Source organism: Grus americana, unplaced genomic scaffold (assembly GCF_028858705.1).
Source record: "Grus americana isolate bGruAme1 unplaced genomic scaffold, bGruAme1.mat scaffold_75, whole genome shotgun sequence".
NCBI classification, from domain to species: domain Eukaryota; kingdom Metazoa; phylum Chordata; class Aves; order Gruiformes; family Gruidae; genus Grus; species Grus americana.
In genome coordinates, this window is record NW_026561960.1 from 319,977 (window position 1) to 335,578 (window position 15,602).

At 52.9% G+C, this 15,602-nt stretch overlaps 1 protein-coding gene across 1 annotated transcript; it reads right to left on the bottom strand.

Moving 5' to 3' along the window:
* Nucleotides 1–804: 804 nt before the first annotated feature.
* LOC129200996 (electroneutral sodium bicarbonate exchanger 1-like) lies at nt 805–13,032 on the bottom strand. The gene is made up of 23 exons (XM_054812224.1): nt 12,945–13,032; nt 12,500–12,628; nt 11,890–12,025; nt 11,520–11,680; nt 10,841–11,029; nt 10,615–10,703; nt 10,337–10,494; nt 9,891–9,978; nt 9,263–9,409; nt 8,988–9,079; nt 8,309–8,483; nt 8,042–8,175; nt 7,122–7,367; nt 6,909–7,014; nt 5,844–6,005; nt 5,014–5,127; nt 4,529–4,690; nt 3,680–3,931; nt 2,825–2,893; nt 2,167–2,340; nt 1,930–2,067; nt 1,389–1,486; nt 805–892 (listed from the first exon to the last, which is right to left on the bottom strand). The coding sequence occupies exons 2-23, from the start codon at nt 12,597–12,599 to the stop codon at nt 805–807; spliced, it is 3,078 nt and encodes a 1,025-aa protein (XP_054668199.1). The 5' UTR covers nt 12,600–12,628; nt 12,945–13,032.
* Nucleotides 13,033–15,602: the final 2,570 nt, after the last annotated feature.

The following is a 15,602-nucleotide window of genomic DNA, read 5'->3' on the forward strand; positions in this document are numbered from 1 at the left end:
GGAGATCTAATTGCTACCTTTCCGTACCCAAAGGGGCCTACAGGAAAGCTGGAGAGGGACTGTTTATGAGGGAGTGTAGTGATAGGACAGGGGTAATGGGTTTAAACTAAAAGAGGGGAGATTTAGATTAGATATTAGGAAGAAACTCTTTACTGTGATGATAGTGAGGCACTGGAACAGGCTGCCAGAGAGGTTGTGGACGTCCCAGTACAAACTGGAACCCCTGATCCTTCCCAGTACAGACTGGAGCACGTTCTGCTATGTGCTGGCTTTGGCTGCCCCACGTGCCCGTGGGGAGGGCTGCGCAGCTGGGCCTCACCTGCCCTTCTCCAGCCCAGAGCCCGCAGTACAGCCTGGAGCTGCGTCCTCCTTCCCTGCCTTCAAGCACAGACCCCCCAAGGCCTCTTCTCCAGGCCCCTCTCCCCTACCTGCTTTCTAGGGTCCAAAGCGCTGGCTGTAGCATCTTCTCCAGGGCCAAAATGCTCATTTTTGGGGCCCAAACCTGTCTTTTATTACCCACAGCCTTTTGTGAGGGCCCACAGTTTCATTCTTAGGGCCTGAACCCTCAAGGCGGAGCGAGTCGCCTGGCAACGCCTGCCAAAAAAAAAAAGGGAGAGCATCATCAGTGGATGATGGGGTTTGAGCCCCGTTCGTGGGACCACCGCGGCAGAGAGGAGCTGGCTGGCGTGCCACCGTCCTCGCCGCTGCTCGTGTGCTCAGCATTGCCGGCCGAAGCATGGGAAAACCGTACGCGCGCGTCTCGTCACGCTCGCATGCGGTCCTTTACCTTTTTCCTCCCCAAATTCAGACTGTTTCTGTGTTCATAGGGAGAGTCTTCCACACGGTCGTTTTCGACATTTCATCCCAGATATTAATCTCGGAAGGATCGGTCCTGCAATAAATATTTTACATCGCAATCCGTGATTACGGGAACTGCTGCCGCCAAGTGCGTTAGCACCAGCAAGAGGACCAGGGGGGCCCGGGGAACCAAAGCTCAGCGTAAGCACCGGAGGTTTTGCTGGATGAGGAGTTTCGGGAGGCAAGCCTGTAGAACAACAGCTCCAGGCAAAGGCTCTTGCTGGCGTTTAGCCCTGGAGCGGGCTCCTAAGCCACTGCTGCTACAGGTCGTGCCTACACCACCTCTTTCTTAAATATGAGGATCTCCTGCTACCCTAAAGTCACTGATGATGCAAGTTTTGGGGGTTAAATGGGAGTTGTGCAGCCGCTCTGCGCAGGGGCAGAGCCCCGCCATCGCCTCCGGCAGCCCTGCCCAGAAATTTGATTTTCCCGCCGAGCGGACCGCTTTACCGAGGGACGCTCGATAAAGACGGTGCCAAACACCTTCAAACGAATCTTGCCGGGGGTCCTGGCGCTTGGTGGCACTTTACCTGTCGCTGCTTTGCTGTGGGATATCCAAGTCGCTGGTCTTCCCCACTTTCAGTTGAACCCAATTTGCAGCAGCAGCTTCCATCACCTTCTGGGACTCCTGACGGAAAAGGGACAAGCCAAGTTCTCGGTCTTTAATCAAAGCGGAGATAAACTCAGCACCCAGTAAAGACGTTGCACGCTGTCCTCTCCTCCTGACCTGCGGCAGCTTTAGCTATTAGTGCAGCAGGGTGAAGACCTTTCACTCCAAATACTTTGGGGGGATTAAAAAACGCTATTATGAGTAAACCTTTCCGTAGTATTAATTAATAATAATAATAATAATCTTTATTATAGGACTCATTTTTAAAATTATACCTCTAGTCGAGTGTTAAGCTCACTGCTAATTTAGGACAAAAGGTTACGATGTGTGATCCAGGCTATTAGGATCCGTTTCTGTTTAGTTCTGATCTTGCCCCGACATTTAAAGACGAGCTGTGGCAGAAAGAGGCGATCTCACAGCCCGAGGGAGACGCCCGGCCCCGAGCACCCAGCAAGCTTCACCTCTTCTTCTTTGGCTTCATTTTTGGCATCGTCCAACTTCTTCTGCTTGCTTTCTGGCATAAGGTCATCCAGAAAGCTGAGCTCTCGCTTCGAGAAGCAGAAATCCATCACTTTCCGGACAAAAACGAGAGCCAAAACCTTCACGAATAAGAGGGAAGATGCAGCGAGGTCAGAGATGATGCCACAGCTCGCTCCGACGCTACAAACACCCCGACGCCGAGCAGCACCGGCTCTTACCATCATGGGGAAGATGATGGCGGCACGCGACACCTTGATGGCCCAGAGCAGGACGAGGCAGATCAGCTGGATCATGGTGAAGCAATGCACCTTTCGCAAGGGGACGTGCCGCAGGTAGATGAAATCCGGCTGGTGTTTCGCCGGCATCCCAAACAGCTTCAAGCGATCGAAGAACTGTAAAATAACAGTGAGAAGTTTCTGGCCCCGGGGAGACGCGGAGGGAGTGTTCAGGATCTCACTTGCAATGAGAAATCCTGGATCCCACCGCGTTCCTCTGCGAGCAGCACCCAATTTTCCCTCCGCTCCATCTATAAACCGGCTTGCCCGCGAGAGCTGCCCACCGAACTGCAATTATTCCCCGTTATTCTGTTCTCAGCGTTTCTCAGCACGCTGAATCCCCCAGCAAGGATTTCCACCAGCCACAGAAATCGCCTTCCCTTCGCGCTGAATTCCCCCTTTTTCCCGTAACCTGCCCTGAACTTGCCCGGTCCTCCCGGCCCTATACACCTCCTGTGCCTCCTCCAATCTTTTTCTTACACAAAATATTTTGATCGCTTGCTTTCGGAGAGGGGTTTTTCCCCCCATGCCACTGCTTTTTTTACCTGCTTCTATAGAGATGAAATACCAGGGACCCAACACGCTGTAAAAGAGGCCGTACCTGAATTCCTCTGAGCGACGACACACCCATGTAGAGAAAGACGCCATAAAGCACAGGCATTGGTATAAACTCCAAAAATAAATACAGAAGTTAGTGCATTCTTGTTTTCAAATTGCATTTTCAGTATTACCGCTCTCTTCTACAGTCCCTGCCTAAAATTGCCTAAAGCCTTCCAGCTTCCAGAGGGTTAGAGAAGTGTCGCATTTTAACCATCAGAGATTTTGTGCGTGCGAATGATTTAATGCTCTGCTTTAGGCTGAGCTTTTGAGTTACACTTCATCAGAATAATCCTGTTTTCCAGAAAGGTTGGAGGAAAATAGGTGATTTCGCCCATGCTACCATATGCCGCGTTCTGCGACGGTAGAAAAACATTTGTACGTGTTCTTGTGGCAACACGCAAGAGCAGCGTGCCTCCTGTGAGCCTAGAGATGAGATTACTTTGTGGGAGGAACACGCAAGGAAGCCCACGGGGACGATTTCAGCGCGTTTAGCTACTGGGAACGGCTGTTCCGAGGCATCTGGGGGAACAAATTGCAAGCGATAACGTGCTGCCTGGTTGAAAGAGCAGAGGTACTGCTCTAAATACGCTTCATCGTAACCCATAAACACGGGTGGGCCTGAAAGACATCTGAAAATCCAAGCAGTTGGCTTGCTCGCTTGGCTCGAGCGTGCCAAACTGGGGTCTGAAGGGCTGGAAAGTGCAACCGAGGGTGGTTCCCACCACGGATCGAGCCCCAAGGTTTGGGATCACCTCCTCCTCTGCTCCACAGCTACTCAGGCCTGGAGAAAGGGGACTAGTTTTGCATAACCTCCAAAAAGCTCGCGGTTGTTGGGTGGTTTCCATTTTCCTCTTACCTTTAACACCGAAGTGAAGAAGACTGAGCAGCCCATTAGCACAAAGATCATCAAGCCAGTGACTCTCTGCTCTCGTATCCCCAGAAACTTGGGCTGTTCTCCTGGAGCTGAGCAGCCAGACTCTACTTTGAGGCTATTCACGTGGGTGATGGACAGGACGGTCGCAGCCACAAACCACGGCAGCCCCATCACGGAGCACACCCCCAGCATCACGGCCACCATGAAGAGGTCCAGGTGGTACCCGCATCCTTTCTGCGCGGAGCAAAACAAGAAACAGAGCATCTCACGGGACAAGAGCAAGGACAACGTCGCAAGTCAGACCCAAACAACCCTGTTTGAGCTCAAGTCGACGTCTTGAAAATTTAAAACACGAACTGGAAACAAATAAGGATGTATCCAGTCTTTGCGCAAGCACCTTGCATGACAATCCGGCAGCAGTTCAGACAAAGTGGATTTGGGGAGTTTGTATCTACTTCTCAACAAAAAAAAACCACCTTACTATTTTTCATTCATAAAGACATTTCTACCACTTGCGAGTAAGATATGACTCTCAGTTATGCCTGGCAGCACATCAAAATGATTCGTTCCCCAGCTGCTGCTGACATTTTAAAACAAAAGCGTGCTTCTACAACGCTCTAAGCTTAATATGCTCCTCCGAAAGATTGCTCATCTGAACTCCCCTGTTGTCGTTTGCTCCCTGTGTCATCATTAAGCCAGGAGACCATCTTGCCACGCTGCCTGACGTTGTTCCAAACCAATGCCTTCACAAGGCATTTGGAATTGGAGCTTCTCCCCGTACCTGCAGCCCAGAGCGGGTTGCGGATGGGGTTGTCTCCTGCAGCCCCTTACCCTCAGCCTGTGCTCCTTCCTGTTCACGATAAGAGCCGTGATCTGCTGGTCCATGAATATCAAGATGGTGCAAAGCAGAGCTGGGATGAGCGCAGCCACCACCGTCCACCAAGGGTTGGGTCCTATGGGGTTGATGAACCACCCGCGGTCGTCTCTGGTAGGCTGCAACAAAGCACACACATCAGCCTCGTCTCCCAGCCCAGCTACTTCACCGGCTTGGATTTTCCCCTCCATCCCCGTGTCACAGCATCTCCCAGCCCTGGTTTCACGTCACCCCGGGGCTCAGCAGTGCCAGCATCCTCTTTGCAAGCACCTGTAGCTATTTCTCCTGCAGGTACCTAGTTTTGGGGCTGTCTTCTCATTTCCAGGAGGAAACGATGCACTTGGAGGTGGAGGAGGAGATGGTCACACCACCAGCATCTCCTCCAGACTCAGCCCTGTCCTGCCCCGGTGAAACCCGCTCCGTGCCACAACACCCCCCCTACCTTGAACGTATGGGGGATGTGGAGCTTCGGTGACGGGATCCCAGTCATGAAGTCAGTGAGCACCATGATGACGATGGTGAGGAAAACAGCAAAGTCACTTATTGTGGACCGCACCTGGGGCAAGAAACCAGAGCTGAAAGGGGCATCGCAAAGGGGGCCGCAACATGAGATGGAAAAATGAGAGACATCAACAACATTAAGGCTGGTTAACAAAATCCCACCACTCTGAGGACGTGCAGCCAAATCCCTTGGTTAGCTACTGTTGCTGTGCTTGTCTCTGTGAGAGATGGTGTCAGACAAGAAAAAAAAAAAGAGTTTAATTAGGTGGAAGAGGGTTGTTTGAATTCAAACCTTAAGTAAAAAAAAAAATTAAAAAATAAGGAAGCAGATGGCTGCCACTGCAGCCACGCTCACAGCTAAAATGGGAATAAGGCGCACTGAGGCATCGTATGTTCCTCAAAAGGAAGAAAAAGTGTCTTTTCCTATGGCAGCTCCTCATTTGAACCAACTTTCCCCTTGAGCATAATGCACAGAAGGTAAAAAAAAAAAAAAAAAAAGGCAAATAAACCCCCACAACTTTGGAAGACCTCATTTCCCACTGCCTGAGCAAAATATCGCTCGGGGGCAGGTCGCGAGGCAGGTGGGAAACGCCACGGTCGTTTAGCACTCATGGAAACGAGGGAGGGACATCCAAGCTGCTGGAGAGTTTGGCCTTCAAGGTCAATGTTTCCCAGCTTGACCAAGCGGTGGCAAATACTGCTTAGCGCTCCGGGAAAGCCATTTTGGGAAATGAGTGTGGAGACTGCTGCCGGCCACCATCTTCTACCTACTCTGGTTGGGAAGTAACGGCTGCTTTTAAACTTCTTCAAGAAGCTCGACAGGACAAAGGTGGAGAAGAAGAGGATGCAGCACCAGAAGAGGACATTAGGCGCGTAGGGGCCATTGCGTCCACAGGCAGGTCCGTGAAACTCTCCATGCAAATACCGACATTCCTGGAGAAACAGAGCGTCAGGACACAAAGGTAGTGCACGTGCGGCAAGGAAACCTGGGATAACTCGGGGCTTTTGAGGATCTTGGTCCAAGATCCATGACCTTGTAACTGCTGCTGCTGCTGACGGAGATTTATATTGAATGAGCAGCAGCTGAACAAGTGACACATCGAACCGCACAGAGGAGAGCGGAGAGGCGAGATGTGATGGGACACCATATCACAGACCCATGGCACATCCTCCGCTCGAATGGCAGGCAACCGTGGCTGAAGAAGACGCCAAGAGGGGAAGGAAACACTGGAAGTTCTTGGGGATAGAGAAAGAGGGAGCAGGGAAGGAGGGCTAAGACAACCGCGGAAGGAAAGGAGAAGAGACGAATCGTCCCTTCCCAGCGAAGGGCTCCCAGGACACGGCCAAGAGGGGATGAAGATGTCCTGAAGAGCCTCCCATCCTATGCCTGGGCTTTGCTTCCAGCAACAGCAGCCCGAGAGGCTGCTCAGACGTGCAAATTTATGCATGGACCTACAGACAGTGCTGAGTAAGCAAGCAAGGACTGGAGTTCTTAGGAACCAATTAAGGAAGCTAATGACTACCTTCAAGCAGGAACTTAAGTCCTCCAACTTCTACAAGAATCAAACCACCCACTTAACCTTGCTCCTGGTCAGAAAAATTGTCCTGCGACAGGGTCAAGGAGGACAGTTATTACCCACGATGTTGGGGGGACAAGGTGGACTCTCCTTCCCAGGACCAAGCGGGTTAAAACCACACGTTAGATTTAAAGAATGACTTTGCAGAGCAGCACTAGCACAGTCTGAAGCCCCTCATCACCCGAAGGGCTCTGACTTTTGCAAAATGTGAACGCCCCTGGACCCCGCGGCCACGGAAGTAGTGGCTTGGGGCACTTACAGTCACCGTGAGGTTTTCCCAGGCGATGCCAGACACGTCGATCTCGTTGCTCTCCCAGAAACGCAGGGTTGCCTTGCTGGGATGGCTTGGTGCCTCACACTTACAGCTGGGAGGAGAAAAGCCAAGACGAGGGTGAGGGAAAGGCAATAGAGGTGCAGCCCTGAGCTCCTGCCAAGGGGCAGTAGCCTTTTAGGAGGAAAAAAAAAAACTCACTAGTAGACGGTGAGGAAGTCGAGCTTGCTGTGCATGTGCACAGGGTAGGTCTCTCGCAGGTGACTCAGCTTCTCCAGAGCCTCGTAGATGAAGATGATGCAGATGAGGGAGGCGAAGGCTTCTTCGGTGAAGCGGGTGATGTAGCACACCAAACAGCTGGCATCGGTGGCCACCAGCACTATGCAGAAGAAGGCAGTCCACAGCCCGATGCAGGCCCGCAGAGAGAGATAGGAGAGCGCGTACTCCCTGGGAAACCAAAATCAAACAAAGGCTGGAAAGGCCAGGAAGAGGCGCCGAGCCGTGCCTTCCTTCGGGGAAAATCACGAGCAATTTAGGAGCACGTCAAGGCTGCAGATGGTAAATGCACTTTCCATGTCCTACTACAGACAGCCTTGGGGCTGCGGTGCAGGGTGCGGACCTGCAGGAGGAGAGGCCAATTATTTCATGATTGTTATTTAACAATTAGCTTGTGTTAAGGCCTTGGAGGCTAATTGAGGTCAGGGCCCTTTGTGGAAGGTGGTGTCCTCCCACATCACCCCCATGCCCTAACACCAAAACCCCAGCTGATTTTGCACCCAGTCACCTGCTACCAGCAAGCTGGGGCTGAAGAATAAATTGAATTGCAATCAGGGTGTCTCATCTCACATCAAAGTCATCACAACACAAGGATCCCCATCCTTATGGCTTCTCCTCTTCCTGCTTCATTTTAACCCTAAAAACCCCAAACAACCTCATCCATCCTTCAGAGACCAAGGGCTCTTGCACCATCACATACTAAAGCAGCAGCGTGCAACGTCTGCGACACAGAAAACAACTGAAATCTAACAACTCTCACTGAGAAAAAGACGAGAAAAACATCTTTTCTCCACCACTGCCTCCTGAAGGCTCTCGCGGCACTCGGCCGCGGCAGCCGGCCTTACTTGCAGAATTTGTAGAGGATCTTTTCGAACACGAGGACGGGTCCAGTGCTGCCGAGGATGGTGAGAGGTTGGCCAGCAAAGGGGGAATACACCACGCCGGTCATGGATGCGCCCAGCAGTGACTCCATGGCACTCTGTCCAGGGAAGAGGCAGCGGCGAGGAAATAAATCAATGAGAAAAAGAAGAAAAAACCCAAAGCAAATTCACTGCAGCGAAGATTTTGCATGAGTTTTGCGCTCCCCTACGCCACCCAAGAGAGCTGCTCACGATGTGGCCGTCGGTCGCCTCCCCCAGCAGTCCCCCGAAGGTGATGACAGGGGACATGCAGGCACAGAAGAGGAAGAGGAAGGACGCCAGACACTGCAGGCTCAGACCATCCCGAAAGTCGCTCCAGAACCACGGGGCTTTGCGCTTCACGTCCAGGATCAAACCTCCAAAGAGCCTGGAGGAAGGAAAAACAAATAGACTGTTTCCCTGCAAGACCACACAGAGGGGGTTTTGCTGCAGAAGGACAAGCCCAAGCAGACAGTAACCTTCATTGCTAACCAGCAGCAGTCTCCTTCGGCCGTTTTATACCCGGCAGAAACCAAGCAAGCACAAAAAACCCCTCCAACAAAAAGAAAAAGGACCAAACCTGAAAGCCCATCCCCTCTTACTGCAACTGTCCCTTGCTTGGAGAAGCAGCAGAGCTCTCCCTGGAGGTATTTACACAGCTGCTTCCACCCCAAATCAAGAAAATCTGTCTGCAGTGGTGCTGTGGCTGAGCCCAGCTGCCCAGATCTCACCTGCCCAGCCCAGGGGACCGAGCTGGTAATGTGAAGCCCCTTCACTGAACCAACTAACCCCAGAAAACTGCTACAAGGGAAGGTGCACGCTCCGATTCTAGAGGCAAAGAGAAAAAAAAAAAAAACAAACAACAAACCCCACAAACTATTAAAGCTCACACCTTCCCGTGCGCTCCAGTTCAGGACCACTGTGTTTCTCTGGCTTGCTGTGAGAAGCACTGTCATCGAGAGCTCCTGGCATCTTCCTTTTTCCCTGTTAAAAAGGAAATAAGCCAAAGCTATGGATTCGTAACCACTGGCTTGTTGGGCTTCTGGTCTGGGTATGTGACTGCGTCAAACTGGGACCTGGTGAATCTGGGTCCCAGAACAGCATCCCCGGCCGGCCGGCCGCCGGCCTGCCCGTCCCCCTCGCGCCTCCCTCCGCCGCAGCACCCACCTGCGAAGGGACGTTTTTCGGGGGCTCGATTCGGATCGATGGATCCCATTCTCCTGGCGGCAAGACCGTGACCTGATCCAGAAACTCGTCGATGCCGGCCACGAGGTCAGCCCGGTTCTTGGCTTTATAGGCAACGTCACGGAAAACCTGCCGACAGGAGACAACCTGCTCAGAGGACAGCCCATCTCCGATGTCCTAAGCACTACAGTAAGCTCCTGGCTAAATGCAAGATCATTTTCCCCAAATTTCCTGCTTGTAATGGCAGGAAATATTCCCCCAAATGGAAAAAATCTGTCCATCACGGTACTTGTAATCATCTCCTCCACGAGGTCCCCATCCCTCATGGCACACCATACCCTTTTGCTTAAAGCGGGGAAGTTTCACTGGCCCTGGCAACGCCACCACTGGGGACAGGGTGCTGGGGACCCAGGGAGGTGCAGGATGCACACCGGGTGGGATTTCAACCTCCAAGAGGTGGGGTGATACAAATCCGTGCGTTTGCTTCGGCGTGTGAACGAGGGGTGGGCTATCTGGAGAGGTGTGGGCAGTTGGGAAGCAAATCCTCTTCCTCACTACTGCAGAGAGGTGAAGAAAACCAAAAATGACCCGGAATTCTCTCTTCTCGCACCTCATCCGTCATGATAGTAGCCATGGACCTGCCGATCTCATGGTACTGATGGGCTTTGCCTTCTGGTCCAAGCAAAACAAACAGGAACCTGGGCAAGAAAAACACAATGAGCGAGAAGAACGTGTCCTTGCTCAAAGGACACCCAAGGAAATCCCTGGGAGCCCCCAGCCCCGAGCGCAGCTCCAGAGGGGACACGTAGGCTCACCGACTCCGCCAGGAATTTGAAATTCACCAAAACCGATGGCAAATTTAATTTTTGGGCCAATTTTCATTAAAATTGGCCAAGGGGTTTGAAAGACACAGCAGGGAAGGGATGCGAGTGGGAGAAATGTCCTCGCTCCCCCTGGCCTTGTTCCCTTGGGACGCCAAACTGATGCATGCACCTTGATGTTCTTTTGTTGGGTGGGGGTTTTTTGAAATAAAATCTTTGTGCTTCTCGTTCAGACCTTGTTGGGATGGGAACTTCCGTCAGGCCCGAGAGGAGGACAGCCGGGGTCAGGCGGACAAATGCCACGATGGGCTGGCGAAGGAAATCCAGCTCTCCTACGAGCACGTTGGATGCTTCAGCCCCGGTGGGAATTTTCTTCATGAAATGCAGCTGCGCCTAGGCACAACAAGCGATTTTCAGGCAAATACCCCAAAAGCAAAGCCCTCAGCACTCTGCACCCAAATTTGCAAGACCAAATCTGGCCCTAAAGGCATAAGATAGCTACGAGCATCTCACCTTGCTTAAGTCCATCGCGTTGCTCTCATGGTTCACCCCATTTTTAGCTTCTGCAGTGGTAGGACAAGGATGCGGGGTGAGTGTTTGGGCTGGTAGGAAAAAGAAAGACACTCAGAAAGACGGACAAGGAGCAATTGGGATGCTTCTCCTCTGCCAGGACAAGTCGAATGGGACCAGAGCCCTGCAGGAACCCTCACCTGGTGCCAAACCCTGCAGGAACCCTCACCTGGCTTGTCAAGGAGGTGCAGGTCTGACTGCTTCTTGCTCACATCAGCAAACGAGCGGACGATGGGAAGAAGGTTGTTTCTTTTCTTCTCATTCTGATGGTGATGCTTCTTCAGTAGGACTTCTCGAACTTTTGCCCGCACGTGCTCGTCAAACTCCGTGGACTGGTCTTGCGGGCCCAGGATCATATCTGGGGATGGCAAAGGGAAACGAAGCCGTCAGAGCAGAAACCCCCCCAGGTCCCAAGCCCCGAAGCCCCCAGGGGAAGGCTGTGCCACGCAGGATCCCCTGACACAGGCCCAGCCTTGCTTAGCAAGACATTTTAATACAGTTCAGCCTTTGCAGCGAAAGCAAGAAGTTTCTTTTGCTAAAAAACACGAGCAAAGTGCTTATTCATCACTCTGCTAAGATAATTATTTCCCATTCGAAATAATGCAATTTTCTTGCCCCGTCTGGCCTTTCTGTCTGACTCTACACATTTAAAAAAAAAGCTGGAAAAAACACACCAGAAAAAGCTGGTGTGACTGTTGCACGCCCAGCCTGCATCCAAAACCAACTTAAAAACACAGCGGGGTTTCTGGAAAAGGACGCGCCGTTGGGGCAGGGTTTGATTCGGGAGCGGAGGGCACCGCGGCAAACCGAGCTCGGCCGTTCCCGCAGAGACGCGGCGCCCGCGGTACCTGCAATCTCTTCGATGCTGTTGGCACAAATGTCCAGCAGCACCGTCCCGTTGATGATGCAACTCCTCAGCTCAGAGAGGCTGTGCAAGGACAGCGTGGCCACGTAGGGCTTGCTCCAGCGCTCGCCGCCGTCTTCCACGTCCTCCTCAAACTTCAGCCACCTGCGGACATCAGGCGCGATCAGCCCCATTGCGAGGAAACGGCCTCAGCTCCGCAACCCCTTTAACAGAGCTACAGGGCGGCGAGAGAAGGCTCCTCGCATCGGCACCTGCAAAAGCTTTGCCAAAGTCCCGGAGAGCGGAAAGCAGAGCCCGCGGGCGCTGCCGGCGAGGGGACTCCTCTCCCACCACGGCCGGCAGCGGGGATTTACCTTGCCGTTTCCTTCCACTCGGCATCTTCACCCTCTTTCACGCAGATCTCATCCAGCTCGGTGAACAAGTCATGGGGAACGTGCTGCTCGTCCTCCTCGGTCCCGAGGATGAACTGCACTCGCTGGGACGGAGTGTCTGGGGGCAGAAGGCAAAGCCCCGTCCCGTTACCGTGCCCGAATACGGCCCGTCACGCTCATAGGCAAAGCGGGCATCGATCGGCACCATAAACATCGGGCTGGCCCCTCTGCCCTGGCTCTGTCCAGGCTTGCACAGAGCCCCAGAGAAGGAGAAGCATCTAATCCACCTCTGCATAAGCATGGGCACCTTCCCTTCCCCACAGTTCCATTTTTAAAGCCAGGATCCCTCTGAGGAAGGCGAGCCTAAATCCTTTATGCATTTAACTGTCTTAAAAAAAAATAAAAAAAAAAAAAAAAAAGGAAAAGAGAAGAAAGAGGAAAGTTTGGGAAAAGAGAGAGGGTCCTGCTAAATGATGCCGCTTTCCCTCGGAGGAACAGCAAGCCACTCAAACCGGCACGGGGACCTGCTTGCAGAAGACCCCAGCACCCACGTAGCCCCGAGGAGTTCAGTGAACGCTGCGGCGGGACTTACAGTGGTAGCCCTGCTCCGTCGGGGCAGAGTCCTTCTCCCGTTCCCGATGCTTCTGGCTGTGGGGACGGTGATGCCGGTGGCTTTGCCTCACCAGCGGCATCCGCACGCCCACGTACAGGGTCCGGTGGCCTGCGAAAAAGCGGCGTTTGCATCATTCTCGATACCGCGGAGACGCTTGACGCAGATGCCGCAATTAAATCAGTGCAGCCACCCCAGGAAGAAACACCAACTTCTCTTAATTTTCTTTTAACTGGATCCCTGAACGTCACAGACCTGCCCTTTTTTCCCAAGCCTATTTTACTCAAACTTTGCAACGAGAGAGCAACAACAAGTGATGGTTCCCGATCATCTAAAATGCCAAGCAAGGGACGTCGCAGGGACTTTGTGCGACAGGAAAAGGCGCTGGGCTGGCGGCTCCTCTACCGGGATCTCAGCAGAGACTCACCTTCCAACTCCTCCTTCTCATAGTGAATATTGACGACGTTGCTCGTTCTTCCTTGGTCAATCACTGCCTCTTCGTCATCTCCCTGTTTAGAAAGGAGAAGGGAAAAGTTGCGCAGAGCTCCCTTACATCCTCCCGGCCATCGTCCACCCCCGCGTCCACCCAAATCCACAAGCATCACGCCTCCGCGTGCCTCCTCCTCCAGGCACAGCCCTAAAAGCACGGACTTGGAGGAGGTTTCTCTTCCCATAACCCAATAAAACAGCCCGTAGCATCGTTCAAACACAAAAAAAAGCCCCAAAAAACCTCTGAGATTCGCACCCAGTTGCTCGATTTCTGAAACCGAAGTTTGAAGAAGAGCAAAACACCAAGAAAACTTGGGGACCTGGCAGGGCTGTTGGACGAAATTCAAGAAGCAAGAGCTACACCGGGCACTGGGAAACAGCCCAAAAGAACCAAACCCATAATTTAAAATAAAACTTCAAACGCCGCGCTGGTATATGCTGCCCGTCGTACTAATGATGATGCATTAATCACAAAGACTTAATTAAAAAAAAAAAAAAAAACAAACCCAAAGCCAGAGAATAAATAACTTGTTACGATTTAAGCTGCAAACACTAACGTGAAATCTGCTTTTTATCCCCCAAATTCCTGCTTTGACTGAACAAAGGTATGGGATGAAAGGGCTTAATAAAATCGCTTTAAATTGCAACTTAAAAAAAAAATCGCTGTTTAAAGAAAAAAATCGCGGTTTCAAAAAAAAATCGCAGTTTAAAAAAAAAAAATCGCGATTTAAACGAAATCACAAGCTCGAGCGCATTAGGTGGGTGTTGGAGTGGGAATACACGGGGCGGTTTGGGAGTCAAACACCCCGCGGGTGACACGGGGAAAGTCTCCGTCTCTCTTAGAAACCGTTTTGCCCCCGTACTCCGACCAACAACGCTGAACCTGCCGCCGGGAGCCCTCCCCGGCACAAAGCATCTCCCCCCTCCGCATCCCTCTGCGCTCCGGGGAAATGCCGACGGGATTTCGGGGAGAGGTTTCCAACCGTTTGGGGCGGGGTGGGGGGGCATCGGGGACGTTGGGCCCCTCGGCAGAGCCCCTACCTGTAACTCTTCCAGCAGCGTCATTTTGTAACCCTCGTCCTGGCTCATCCTGACGTCGGTCAGCGGTTTTGGGGTTTTGGGGATCAATCAAGGGGGGTTAGACCCCCCCCAGGACACCGCAGTAACCCTCACCGAGAGGAGCTCAGTGTCGCCCGCTGTGTACCAACTCCAGGTACACAAAAAGTGACCGTTTCTTGGAATTGGAATCTTGGGCACGGGCGGTTATTTAAAGCCATGCAACCCCAAAACTCATCCTGCTTGGAAAACTTAGTGGATGGGGAGAAACCAGCTCTGTTTTGAACCAAACCTACCCGGAGGAGAGAAATGGGGTGTAAACGCCGGGGCGAAAGGCATAAGCGGCGTTTTGGTGTGTTTCACAGCACAAGCTGCCAACATACGAGTGAGGCGCAAACCCTTGGGAAAATACCCGTTACGGGGCGGCTCAGATCCCCCGCTGCTTTTTTATTATTAAGTTTTAAAGCTTCAGGAGCAAACGTGGGAGGAAACGGGACAAGTGGGGACCTCCAGGTCCGTGGCGAGATGCTCCAAGCATCTCATCGCCCTTCCCCGGCCACCACAGCATCCCCGAAATCGCAGCGAGCCTCGCACGGAGATGCCACCAAAGAAATTAAACCAGAGCACTGAAAGTGCGTGGTGATAGGCAAACAAAAGCCAAAGTTTCAGCAAATGAGGGGGGGTGGGGGGTGGCATTTTACTCCCCCTGAACTGCTAAGGCATCCAGCAAAGATAAAAAATGTACAACTCTAATTAATCTTTGAGTCTGCCGCTTCTTCCTCCTCACGGGGAGGACTCCTCTCATCGTTCCCCTGCTCCTACATGGAGCCTCTCCCACGGGCTACAGTCCTTCACGAACTGCTCCAGCGTGGTCTCTCCCACGGGGTGCAGACCTTCAGGAGCAAACTGCTCCAGCGTGGGTCCCCCACAGGGTCACAAGTCCTGCCAGCAAACCTGCTCTGGCGTGGGCTCCTCTCTCCATGGGTCCACAGGTCCTGCCAGCAACTTGATCCAGTGTGGGCTTCCCACGGGCCACGGCCTCCTTCAGGTCCCTCCACCTGCTCCGGCGTGGGGTCCTCCACGGGCTGCAGGGGGAATCTCTGCACCCCCTCATCCTTCCTCCACGGGCTGCAGGTGGAATCTCTGCACCCCCTCATCCTTCCTCCATGGGCTGCAGGGGGAATCTCTGCACCCCCTCATCCTTCCTCCATGGGCTGCAGGGGGACAGCCTGCTTCACCATGGCCTTCACCACGGGCTGCAGGGGGATCTCTGCTCCGGTGCCTGGAGCACCTCCTGCCCCTCCTTCTGCACTGACCTGGGTGTCTGCAGAGTTTCTTACAGCTTCTCACTCCTCTCTCCCGCTGCAAAAGCTCTCTCTAACTGTTTTTTTTCCTTCTTAAATATGTTCTCACAGAGGCGCTGATTGGCTCGGCCTTGGCCAGGGGCGGGTCCATCTTGGAGCCGGCTGCCATTGGCTCTGTCAGACACAGGGGAAGCTTCTGGCAGCTTCTCACAGAAGCCACCCCTGTAGCCCCCCCC

Excerpts from the sequence above, each read along its gene's own strand:
- LOC129200996 (XM_054812224.1), bottom strand. The coding sequence starts at position 12,599 with ATGCCGCTGGTGAGGCAAAGCCACCGGCATCACCGTCCCCACAGCCAG. Across the intron at positions 10,704-10,840 it reads GCACCTCCTTGACAAGCCAG|CCCAAACACTCACCCCGCAT; the intron begins GTGAGGGTTCCT and ends TTTTCCTACCAG. Across the intron at positions 7,368-8,041 it reads ATCCTCTACAAATTCTGCAA|GGAGTACGCGCTCTCCTATC; the intron begins GTAAGGCCGGCT and ends TTGGTTTCCCAG.